Source organism: Schistocerca nitens, chromosome 4, assembly GCF_023898315.1.
Source record: "Schistocerca nitens isolate TAMUIC-IGC-003100 chromosome 4, iqSchNite1.1, whole genome shotgun sequence".
NCBI lineage: Eukaryota > Metazoa > Arthropoda > Insecta > Orthoptera > Acrididae > Schistocerca > Schistocerca nitens.
The window spans coordinates 900,441,217-900,454,773 of record NC_064617.1 but is presented as its reverse complement, the minus strand read 5'-3'; the positions used below and the strand labels follow the sequence as shown (position 1 = coordinate 900,454,773).

Here is a 13,557-nt window from a genome sequence, read left to right as displayed (position 1 = left end):
TTTTTGCAGAATTCTTGAACATATTCTTAGTCTGAACATAATAAATTTCCTTGAGACAGAAAAGCTTTTGTCCAAAAATCAACATGGATTAAGAAAGCAGCACTTGAGCAAAACTTAGCTTGGCATTTTTTTTATTTTTATTTTTTTTTCTTGCACACTGTCCTGTAAACCACGGATAAAGGGCAACAGGCAGATTACATATCTCTGGATTTATGGAAAATGTTCGACATGGCGCTTCACTGCAGACTGTCAATGAAAGTATGAACACAGGGAATAGATTGCCAGATATGTGAATTCCTCAAAGACTTCTTAAGTAATAGAATCCAGTTTGTTGTTTATTTTTTTTTATTTATTTATTTATTTATTGTTCCGTGGGACCAAATTAAGGAGAAATCTCCATGGTCATGGAACGAGTCAATACATGAAATTATAACACGATATTAGAAACAGATAAAATGAAATATAGAAAAAAAAACATATTCAGGTGACAAGTCATAAGTTTAAATGAAGACAATCAACAATGTAACACTGGAATTTGCTTAATTTTTTAGCTCTTCCAGGAGCTCCTCGACAGAATAGAAGGAGTGAGCCATGAGGAAACTCTTCAGTTTAGACTTAAAAGAGTTTGGGCTACTGCTAAGATTTTTGAGTTCTTGTGGTAGCTTATTGAAAATGGATGCAGCAGAATACTGCACTCCTTTCTGCACAAGAGTCAAGGAACTGCATTCTACATGCAGATTTGATTTCTGCCTAGTATTAACTGAGTGAAAGCTGCTAACTCTTGGGAATAGGCTAATATTGCTAACAACAAACGACATTAAAGAAAATATATACTGTGAGGGCAATGTCAGAATTCCCAGATTTTTGAATAGGGGTCGACAAGAGGTTCTCGAACTTACACCACATATAGCTCGAACAGCCCGTTTTTGAGCCAAAAATACCCTTTTTGAATCAGAAGAATTACCCCAAAAAATAATACCATACGACATAAGCGTATGAAAATATGCGAAGTAGACTACTTTTCGTGTTGAAGTGTCACTTATTTCAGATACTGTTCTAATGGTAAATAAAGCAGCATTTAGTTTCTGAACAAGATCCTGAACATGGGCTTTCCACAACAGCTTCCTATCTATCCGTACGCCTAGGAACTTGAACTGTTCCGTCTCGCTTATAACATGCCCATTCTGTCTGATTAAAATGTCAGTTCTTGTCGAATTGTGAGTTAGAAACTGTAAAAACTGAGTCTTACTGTGATTTAGCATCAAATTATTTTCCACAAGCCACGAACTTATTTCATGAACTAAATTATTTGTTACTGTTTCAATATTACACACAAGATCCTTCACTATCAAGCTGGTGTCATCAGCAAACAGAAATATTTTTGAATCACCTGTAATACTAGAAGGCATATCATTTATATAAATAAGAAACAGCAGTGGCCCCAGCACCGACCCTTGGGGAACGCCCCACTTAACAGTGCCCCATTGGGACTGAACATCACTACCACTCTCAATATTGCGGAGAATTACCCTCTGCTTTCTGTTCTTAAAGTAAGAGGCGAACCAATTGTAAGCTACTCCCCTTACTCCATAATGGTCCAACTTCTGCAGTAATATTTTGTGGTCAACACAGTCAAAAGCCTTCGTTAAATCAAAGAAAACACCTAGCGTTCGCAACCTTTTATTTAATCCGTCGAAAACCTCACAGAGAAAAGAGAATATAGCATTTTCAGTTGTTAAACCATTTCTAAAACCAAACTGAACATTTGACAGCAAATTATGTGAATTTAAATGCTCCAGTAACCTTGTATATACAACCTTCTCGATAACTTTAGCAAACACCGATGGCATAGAAATAGGTCTAAAATTGTCAACATTATCAATGTCTCCATTTTTATAAAGTGGCTTCACTACCGAGTATTTTAATCGATCAGGAAACCGACCACTCCTAAAGGAAAAGTTACAGATATGGCTAAGTACTGGGCTAACATACATAGAACAATACTTCAGTATTCTGCTAGATACCCCGTCATATCCATGAGAGTTCTTGGTCTTTAGTGATATAATTATTAACTCAATCTCCCTCTTGTCAGTATCATGGAGGAGCATTTCAGGTAACAGTCTCGGAACACTTTTTTCTAAGAGCGCTATATGATTCCCTGTTGGAATTAGGTTTCTATTTAGTTCACCTGCTATATTCAGAAAGTGATTATTAAATACTGTACATATATGCGACTTATCAGTAACACGGACATTCCCACTACGCACTGATTCTATATCCTCGACCTGTCTCTGCAGACCAGCAACTTCCTTTACGACTGACCATATGGTTTTAATTTTATCCTGAGACTTAGCTATTCTATCTGCATACCACATACTTTTTGCCTTCCTAATAACATTTTTAAGCACCTTACAATACTGTTTGTAATGGGCTGCTGCATTTAGATTTTGACTGTTTCTAACGTTTTGATATAATTGCCACTTTGTTCTACAAGATATTCTTATCCCTCTAGTCAGCCACCCAGGCTGCCTGTTTGTGCTAGTACCCTGTTTTAAACGTTGTAACGGAAAGCAACTTTCAAAGAGCATGAGAAAGGTCTTTAGAAAAGCATTATATTTATCGTTTACTGTCTCAGCGCTATAAACATCTTGCCACTCTTGTTCCTTTATAAGGTTTACAAAGGTCTCTACAGCAACCGGATCAGCTTTCCTGAACAGCTGATGACTATATTTAACACGAGTTGCAGCATAAAAATCTTTTAAAGTTAAAATTTGCGCATCATGATCTGAAAGGCCATTCACCTTTTTTCTAACAGAATGCCCTTCTAGTAATGAGGAATGAACAAAAATGTTGTCTATGGTTGTTCTACTGTTCCCTTGCACTCTCGTTGGAAAGAATACAGTTTGCATAAGATTATATGAATTAAAGAGGTCTACCAGCATCCTCTTCCTTGCACAATCACTTATACAATTAATATTGAAGTCACCACATATAACTAACTTTTTGTATTTCCTATAAAGTGAACCAAGAACCTCCTCTAGCTTTAGCAAAAATGCTGTGAAATCGGAGTCTGGGGATCTATAAATAACAACAGTTACAAGTTTAACTCCGTTAAATTTAACCACACCTGCACAACATTCAAACACCTTTTCAGTGCAGTACTTTGAAACATCAATTGACTCAAATGCGATGCCGTTTTTCACATACATGGCTACTCCCCCACACCGCAAAGAGCTCCTCGAAAAGCAGCCAGCCAACCTGTATCCTGGTAAAGGAAGCCTCTGAATTATCTCCTTATTTAAGAAGTGTTCAGATATACCAATAATTTCAGAGTCAACATCTATAAGCAGTTCACTAACTTTATCCCTAATACCTTGTATATTTTGATGAAATATACTAATTCCCTCATTACTCGGATACCTAAGCTTTGTCAAAAGTGATTCCCTTGTTAGAGAGACTTCCCTTAAGCAGGAATACCTATCAGCTGACTTCAATCTAAAAAAGGTGCAGCTCTAACACACACTACTGCAGGAATTTTCCCATGAGTGATCCCACCAACCCCACCTATGCTGTCACCTATAAGCTTTGCCAACCTCCCCTTCCCATACCTGTTGAGGTGCAGGCCGTGTCTAGTGAAACCCGTCCTGCTGATAGACTCCACCGACACCACTGAAATGTGACCCATGCTTTCTGTCATCAGCGCACCCCCAAGTCTCATGTTATTACGCCTGATGGCTGTATTAAGATGAGGCCGATCGTGACGCTGAAACAGTTCCACGAAATGCACATTCGTGTTGCCAGTCTGAGTGGCTATCTTTTCCAGGTCACCACCTATGTTATACTCCCCATCCCTACCAATACTATTACCAGCCCCACCCACAATCACTACCTGATCCTCTTTAGTAAAATCCCTACATAACCCCCCTATGTTAACAGTCACCTGAGCCAACCCTGCATTAGGCTTCACAATGCTGGTGACCTGGTACTCACTTCCCAGCACTTCCTGCAACTGCTGGCCTACACCTCTGCCATGTGAACTACCTAACAGCAGAACCTTCTTCTTCCTCTTCGACTTTGCAACTGTTCTAGGCACAGTAACTACTGAGGTCTGCTGCATACTTCCTACATCTACAGCTACTAGAGATTCCTCTCCACTAGACTCTGACAGTTGGTCATATCTATTGTAAACACCAATAGTAAAACTATCTGAAAATCTTCTTCTCCTAGCAGATCTCTTGCCAACAGCCAGCTCCCATTCCCCAACCCCCTTCTCCCTCCTCATCCTATCTAGCTCCTCCTGTGCGTTTTTCAACTGCACCTGAAGGGCACAGATCTTACGTTCCTGCTCCTCTATCAGTTTACTCTTGCTACATAACCTGCAGTTCCAGGAGAGGATCTCACCAGAATGCCCACTGGCTTCCCCACTGCATTCCCCCCAGTGAAAATACTTCGAACAAGTGTCACACCGCAATCCACTACTCACGAACCTACGGCAAAGCCCACACTTCTCACTCATGGTAAAATTTTACTTTTTCTAAGTTCCGCTACTACAATAAGAAGATGCTAAAAACCTGACTACAATAATCACAAACTTACTCTACAAGGTAAGTAACTACTATTATTAACTATTAATAAACAACAAATGTGAATATAACAGAAGACTAATACAGAAAGAGAATCAAACGTCTAATCACACAGTAACGAGCTGTAAACAGTTCCCAAAAGGTTCTTCTGAAATTATTTCACCAGAAAACACCACGAACACCGGTTGAAGACTACTAAAGTTCCTAAATAAATCACTATGCACAAACAATTAATTAGTACTTAGCTTTCGATGCGCCGCTACAGCTGCAACTGGTCAGCGCGGAATGTAAACACAGGCAAGAGGTTAAGTTGCTCGATACGAAACACTCACAAATATCACGTCACAACAGAAGAAAGGCAGAGCTGAATGAAGAAACCACTAATACGTCACTTATATAGTAAATATTATCACAAAAACCGTTAAAATATGTATCTGGAACCTAAAAATATATGAAAACTTAGAGAGCGATCTCACACGCACTCACTCGCTTATGACGTCACACCAAAGAAACCACCCGCTTTCTCAACTATGAGTGTTCATTAGAGACAAGGGTATTGTCAGGAGTGCCCCAGAGAAGTGTGATAGGACCACTTTTATTCTCTATATACATAAATATCTGACAGACAAGGTGAGCAGCAATCTGCGGCTGTTTGCTGATGATGCTGTGGCATACAGGAAGTTGTCATTGACTGACTGTAGGAGGATACACAACAACTAAGCCAAAATTTCTATTTGGTGTGATGAATGGCAACTTGCTCAAAATGTAGGAATGTAAGTTAATGCAAATGAGTGGTAAGCAATCCTGTAATGTTTGAAACAGTGTTAGTAGTGTGTGCTTGACACAGTCACATTGATTAAATATCTAGCCTAACATAGCAAAGCTATATGAAATGGATTGAGCACATCAGGACAGTGATAGGGGGAATTTTAGGAGAGTGTTGTTAATCTGTAAAGGAGACCACATATAGAAGACTACTGTGAGCCATTCTTGAGTACTTCTCAAGTGTTTGCGACCCCCATATGGCTGGATTATAGGAAGACATTAAAGCAATTCAGAGGCAGGCTCCTAGATTTGTTACCGATAGGTTCAATTAACATGTGAGTATTACGGAGATGCTTTGCAAACTCAAACAGGTATCCATGGAGGGAAGACTATGTTCTTTTCACGAAACACTATTTCAAAAATTTAGAGAACCAACATTTGAAGTTGACTGCATCCCAACTTACATTTTGCTTAAGAATCACAAAAATAAGAAAAAATAGGTGGCATACAGACAGTCCATTTGCCCCCACTTTATTTGTGAACAGAATGGGAAAGGAAAAGAATAGTAGTGGTACAAGTTGCCCTCCACCATGCACTATACAGTGTAGGTTGAACGGAGACAATTCTGTTGAGTTGGTGAAGCCAACAAATATGAATACAAAATCTTGGTTCATTCATTCTCATCTGTGTCCCAGGTGGTCTTAACCATTCACAGATGTAAAAAGAGTCAGAATTTTATATTAACTGACTGAAGCAGCTACTGGTCTACTTCAATAAAGCATACTAGCAACACATTATGACTAGTGCTAATCTACTTAGACTGATAATTATGGGAATTACTTCTGAATTATTTTATTATGATGTAGTTCAAATTATATGTTACATTGTAGTGGGAATAACTGTTGTTGTTGTTGTGGTCTTTAGTCCTCAGACTGGTTTGATGCAGCTCTCCATGCTACTCTATCTTGTGCAAGCTTCTTCATCTCCCAGTACCTACTCCTTCTGAATCTGCTTAGTGTATTCATCTCTTGGTCTCCCTCTATGATTTTTACCCTCCACGCTGCCCTCCAGTACTAAATTGGTGATCCCTTGATGCCTCAGAACATGTCCCACCAACCGATCCCTTCTTCTAGTCAAGTTGTGCCACAAACTCCTCTTCTCCCCAATTCTGTTCAATACCTCCTCATTGGTTATGTGATCTACCCATCTAATCTTCAGCATTCTTCTGTAGCACCACATTTCAAAAGCTTCTATTCTCTTCTTGTCTTAACTATTTATCGTCCATGTTTCACTTCCACCCATGGCTACACTCCATACAAATACTTTCAGAAACGACTTCCTGACACTTAAATCTATACTCGATGTTAATAAATTTCTCTTCTTCAGAAATGCTTCCGTTGCCATTGCCATTCTACATTTTATATATCCTCTCTACTACGACCATCATTAGTTATTTTGCTCCCAAAATAGCAAAACTCCTTTACTACTTTAAGTGTCTCATTTCCTAATCTAATTCCCTCAGCATCACCCGACTTAATGCGACTACATTCCATTATTCTGAAGCTCAGGACCAGATATGACAAACGTTTAAATGTAGATGGTAACTATGCAGAGAAGAGAAGGAAGCTTCATGTCTATAACAGAACTGTTTTTTCTAATAAATATTGTTTTTCATTTTGTATAACTGAAAGCTCTTTATTTATGGGATGAACCTCATTTGATCACTCCTCATGCTGCCTCATAGGCAGCAGTCAGCTAGACAGAGCAGACTTAAGGCCTAATCCCTGAATAATATTTACACTGCACTTTTATGCTGTCTGGTATGCAGAATGTCATTATGTTTGAGATACTTCATTATATTTGAGTTTAAAATATGTTCTTGAAATTTGACAACAGATGGGCATCAATATCAATCTATGGGTCTATGAATCATCACCCATTTTTCCCCACTTTTTGTACTCTCCGTATTTTATCTTGGGCCTCCAGCACTCACCCTTGTATCACTGTGTACCATACACCATGAGCCCTAACTACAACAGAGTAAAATTTCTTTAGTGCTGCATGCCTACCCTCTTCCTTTACTGTCTCTCATTTTCTTAGACTATGTCTCTCCTCTTCATCCCTACAACATTAACTCGTACATTTACACAGCCTGTTGAAATCCCATCATGAAGGAGAGCCTTCAGGGATGTGGAACAAGTCACATTAGACATTGACTGGCAGATGTGGATAGTGCACACAACTATGGCAAAGCTTGCCAAATTTCAGCTTCGTGCTTCTTCAGTCAGTTAATGTCAGCAGATACTACAGGCTATTCCATTTGGGATTCAACCCCTCTGGTAGAAGGTAATCCTAAGGTTGTCACAGTGCGCTCCTGAATTATCTTGAAAGACAACCACATTACTGAAACGAGTTCTATTCCTTATTTTCCCCTGCCCATCTTCTTTGCACCACTCAGGCTTAGTGCATTTGTGCTCATGTCTGTAATGGACTGTCTGGTTTGACACTGCGTTCCCACTTGCATTCAGAAAGGCTGAATGCAATGCTGCTGCGTTCTCCTTGGAGCACCTATGAGGAATTATTTGTAGGTAAATTTTCATCAGCTGGTATTGTTAATTGTGAGCAAGCAATATGAGACAGGTCTTCACTATTTTGGTCTCTCAATAGCAGTCAGATACACAAATGACATTGCTACGGTGTATACCAATTTGGTGGGCAGCTTTCCTTGCTAACAACCCACCTTGCAATAAAGAAACAATAATTGCATGGTTTAAGCTTGAAGTGAATCTTTTGGAAATGACTGCAACATTCTCAGATGTATGAAACAACTAAATGAAAAAATATAAAGACAGGAACAAAGTAGTGTTACCAGGAGTTTGTGTATCTTTGGTTTGACGAGTAACAGAACAATTGTCATGTTTTAGTAATGTAAGTAAAGTAATTGTTTACAGTTTTTGTGGTTGAAATAAACTATATGTAGTCTCTAGATCAGGGGTTTCCAAACTACGGCCTGCGGGCCGAAACCGGCCCGCGAGGGCCAGCTAACTGGCCCGTGTTAGCTGGCCGGACATCCCCGGTATCCGGCCCGCCAAATATTTGAGGTGGTACCTATACTGCCAACAATTGAGTTTCGAGGCCTATCGTGACCAATACACTGCGACATTGTCGGATTTTGAGATTTCGTTAACTTTGCAGGATGCTTTCGTGAAGTATGTGCAGTGACATACTTTTTTGTCAGTGAAATTCGCCAGAATAAAATACGCCAGAATTTCGGTCAGGTACGTCCACCAATCAAAATTCTGTAATTAAATAAATATCGTAGTTCGTTTTCAATGCTAGCTATTCCCACAACCTTAGATTTTTGCGATTTCATCTTACATTACGGTGATCATGGAGTGCTAGGGTGCTTTGATCCCACTACGTAGATCTTGGCCCTTATGACTTCATAGAAGAGTCAATGTGGCCTGCGGACTAAAAAGTTTGGAGACCACTGCTCTAGATGTATGTGACATTAACTGTCTGCTAGAAATAATATCAAGTGAATAGGTGCTGTATTAGGACACTGGATTTGCATTTGGGAGACACAGTGTTCAAACACTCATCCGGCTATCTAGACTTTGGTTTCTTACAATTTCCTTGTCCCTAAAGTGAACAGTGGGATGGTTACATTAAAAAGGTAACAGCCAATTTACTGCTCTATTCCACTTTATGCATGTTTGTGCAGATGTGATCATATCTTTATTTGTATTGACATGTCCTTTGATGACTATCGGAAGATGTGAGGAATTGCGGGTGGTTCATTAAAAATACAGATCAACAGAAAACATGTTAGTGACCAAGATCAAAATTAACGCCCTTAAAAGTTTTAAAATTGTACTTGTAGAAGGTTTCAAATTTTACACATGAATTGAGTCTTCACCTTAATGTGAAACCTCTTTCAGGAATGTCATTTGCAGTTTTATGATTTCTCTCATCCAGGTCTGCTCTGTGTTATAAATGAAAAAATGGTTACAAGACCATAAAATTTTCATTAATGACATTATGCAATCTGTACGGTCTTACTTTTGTCAACATCAGTTCCCAACCATCCTAACACATATTAAGTTTCTTTTTATTCATTTCTTTTATATCAGTATTGATCTACTATATCTAATATGACAAAAGTTTCTTGTTCACCATAAACATTGACATTGTGAGTGGTGATACAAAACTGACACACAGTATGGTACCGAAACATCATTAAGTTATTTTTATGTTTTATCTTTTGTAAGTTTTTGTGATTTTTTTTTCTGTATTTATACCGTATCATACAAAGTCATGTCATTTGAGTACACCTTTTACGGACTTCCAGCAGACTCTCAGAAGGTATACCCCGGCGTGCGCCTAACACCGAACAAGAAACAGTTGTGTAAATGCAGCTATAGTGTTCTGAAAAACAATGGTACCTTTCCATCTCGTAAGCTGTCCTTGGTTAAGCAAACGTTGAGTAAAAGCAGATTGCGGTAAAACCGGGCACATCGTACCTGCAAGAGTGTTCATGACGTACATTCAGCCATTAGGCCTACAACTCGACTGCTATAAGTAATTATTGAGATTTAATTTGTTGCTTTATTTCAATATGCATGAGACGTGATATGCTTTTGTAAATATACAAATTATATACATACAGCTTATTTGTATTGGAATTGTATCCCAAGGTCAAACACGCATTTATATTAGGATGTTTCGTAATAGCAGATTATTTCAAAGTTCAACGACAGTTTTTAAGCTTTTAAGTTGTTTTGTTAGTGCACACTACTGGCGGCACTGCGTTTTACTGGTGGTATACCACAAGTGTACTTTAGCTACTTCGAATATTTGTTTTTAACTATCCGTCTATCCGACATATGTTAATTCCCGGTGGCGTCGGATTATTATCGACAAACGTGATCTTTGAGGGGAAAATCGATAAACGGCTAAACGATTGCAAATTTGCGTCTAAAATCTGTCAGGACAGCTGATCATGAACCGACATTTAATAAATATTAGTTTGTAGAAGATCTATGGCAATGACGTGTACGGCAACTAACACACAAGCGTGCTTCACCATCACACTTGTACACAAATATATTTGAGTGTGCAAAGGATAAATTTGCTCAAGCATCGGGCTTGTACGTGCAGCTCAAGGTTTGATCGAATTTTGATTATGAATGTTTGTGCAAGGGTTCAAACCTGTAAATGCTTGAGCATGTGTAGCAACAATAAAGGCCTGTCCACACGCAACGATCTGTCTGCGCAAATGTCTGCGCACATCACATCTGCGCAGACAGATCGTTGCGTGTGGACAGAAGATTTGCACCAACCGGAGGTGTGTGCAAACCTGGAAGTTGGAGTTGGAGGTTTGAGCGAAACCTCTCAAATCTGTGGGTTCAAACCACATCTGCGCAGACAAGTTGGAGCGTGTGGACAGGAGATCGCCGCAAATCTGCCACGAAACAGCTGTGTGCTCAGTCTAGTGTTTGTATTTGTGCGCATAGGGCGTTAAAATGGCTGATACTCGTCAGTGTTCTCGAGAGTTTGTAAAGCCCGGTCCACACGCAACGATCTGTCTGCGCAGACATCGGTGCAGATGTCTGTACATGCAAAAGATCGCTGCAAATGTGGTGTGTTCACACGACACAAACCCCAATCTACTACTCGCTCGCCATCTGTCGGTGTAGAAAAGAAATATCAGTGGCAAGCGACTACGCTCCCCGTAAACGTCAAACATTTAATTCAGTTATTTTGAAATATAGAAATGGAGGAAGTTCTGTTGTGGTCTGTGTTCGCAACTTGTGTTGCAAAAAACATTCCGACCAACCGCAGGAAACAGAGAAAGCGGGCAAAATGGTGTAGACAGTGGCTGCTAAAGCGAAAGCAGTTTTCTCACGTAAATTTACTGAGAGAGTTGCAGGACGAACCTAACGACTGGCGAAATTATTTGCGGATGGATGTCGAAACTTATAATTATCTCTTAAAGCTTGTAACCCTTCATATTATGAGGAAAAATACTTGTATGAGAAGGGCAATTTCTCCTCATGAACGGCTGGCGGTAACATTGACACTCCAATTTCATCTTCAATTGTACTCCTGCTTGGTCTTGGTGTTTCTTGATCACTAAGAAAGCCAAGCAGATCAAATTACCATAACGTTGGCTGGTATACTTGATCTACTCCTACACCAGATCTAGATTTCTGAACTTTGGATAACTCAATTAGAGCATTGTATGCTGCAATCTTTTTGTCTCGGTCACTATATTCTTTACTTTTAATCTTCCACAAACATGGGTGGTTTCTACAAATTCAATGAATTCACTTACAAACTCTCGAGAACACTGACGAGTATCAGCCAATTTAATGCCCTGTGCGCACAAATACAAACACTAGACTGAGCAAACAGCTGTTTCGCGCCAGATTTGCGGCGATCTCCTGTCCACACGCTCCAACTTGTCTGCGCAGATGTGGTTTGAACCCACAGATTTGAGAGGTTTCGCTCAAACCTCCAACTCCAACTTCCAGGTTTGCACACACCTCAGGTTGGTGCAAATCTTCTGTCCACACGCAACGATCTGTCTGCGCAGATGTGATGTGTGCAGACATTTGCGCAGACAGATCGTAACGTGTGGACGGGCCTTAAGTGAATTCATTGAAATATATAGAAACCACCCACGTTTGTGGAAGATTAAAAGTAAAGAATATAGTGACCGAGACAAAAAGACAGCAGCATACAATGCTCTAATTGAAAAATTGCGGGCAGTTGACGCCTCGGCAAACAGAGAAACGGTAATAATAAAAAAAAAATTTAAAAAAATAATTCGTTGCGAACTGGCGAAATTATTTGCGGATGGAAGTCGAAACTTATAATTATCTCTTAAAGCTTGTAACCCCTCATATTATGAGAAAAAAATACTTGTATGAGAAGGGCAATTTCTCCTCATGAACGGCTGGCGGTAACATTAAGATTCCTAGCAACAAGAAGGAGCTACAAGGATTTGGAATTTTCAACTGCAATATTGAAACAAGCGTTGAGTAAAATAATACCCAACACATGTAAAGCTATTTACGCTGTCCTGAAGGATGAGTTCATGAAGGCAACCTAAGTAAATTAAGTCTGTCAGCGAACTGTTTACCGAAAAGAGTTCAGAAATCTAGAAGATCTGGTGTAAGAGTAGATCAAGTATACCAGCCAACGTTATGGTATTTTGATCTGCTTGGCTTTCTTAGTGATCAAGAAACGCCAAGACCAAGTAGGAGTACAATTGAAGATGAAATTGGAGTGTCAATGTGCCAGGAAATGGTACACGAGGTAATGAAAACAAAACAGGTTCGCCCTGCAACTCTCGCAGTAAATGTACGTGAGAAAACTGCTTTCGCTTTAGCAACCACTGTCTACACCATTTTGACCGCCTTCTCTGTTTCCTGCGGTTGGTCTGAATGTTTTTTGCAACACAAGTTGCGAACACAGACCACAACAGGACTTCCTCCATTTCTATATTTCAAAATAACTGAATTAAATTTTTGTCGTTTACGGGGAGCGTAGTCGCTTGCCACGGATTTTTCTTTTCTACACCGACAGATGGCGGGCGAGTAGTAGATTGGGGTTTGTGTCGTGTGAACACACCACATTTGCAGCGATCTTTTGCATGTACAGACATCTGCGCCAATGTCTGCGCAGACAGATCGTTGCGTGTGGACCGGGCTTAAGGACTCTTGTACAAGCATTCATCAGTCCGAGTCACTCTGCACAGCGTGAATGTCTTGCCTTTTCGTTTATTTTCGTGTCTTAACGATATCGTAAATGGGGTGAATAGGATCAATTCTGATGGAAAAACTTTAACCCATTACTGGCCATTGTCCCTTTTTTGGGACGCGTATATTTTACTTATTTCTACGTAAGCAATGGAGCTTTTAGCGTATATTGTTGCACCTGTAGGTTCAACTAACTGCTCTAATGCCTGTAAATGTAAAATAAATAACTTGTTTCTAAGTACTTCACGTCAGGAAAATTATAAACTTGCCGATTTTTTGTTCTCGCACTTAGCAGCACTGTACGTCTGCTGGTAGTTCCTGGACGGCAATGAGCTGTGATTTAGTGTCGTGTTTGTTATGAACATATGGATGTCCGTGTAAGACTAAGTATGCTTCAGATTTTTTCAAGTGCAATATCGATATATTTTATGTGTCCCAATAAT

General features: G+C 39.6%; 1 protein-coding gene across 1 annotated transcript in view; it reads right to left on the bottom strand.

Moving 5' to 3' along the window:
* Window positions 1-10,288, bottom strand: part of LOC126253447 (NAD-dependent protein deacetylase sirtuin-3-like) — a 75,195-nt gene extending 64,907 nt beyond the window's left edge. The window contains exons 1-2 of the mRNA XM_049954793.1: window positions 10,016-10,288; window positions 9,794-9,871 (exon numbers count right to left, since the gene is read on the bottom strand). Of these exons, the coding sequence (XP_049810750.1) occupies window positions 9,794-9,866 (73 nt within the window). The 5' untranslated portion in view covers window positions 9,867-9,871; window positions 10,016-10,288. The remainder of the gene's footprint in view (window positions 1-9,793; window positions 9,872-10,015) is intronic.
* Between the last annotated feature and the right edge of the window lie 3,269 nt (window positions 10,289-13,557).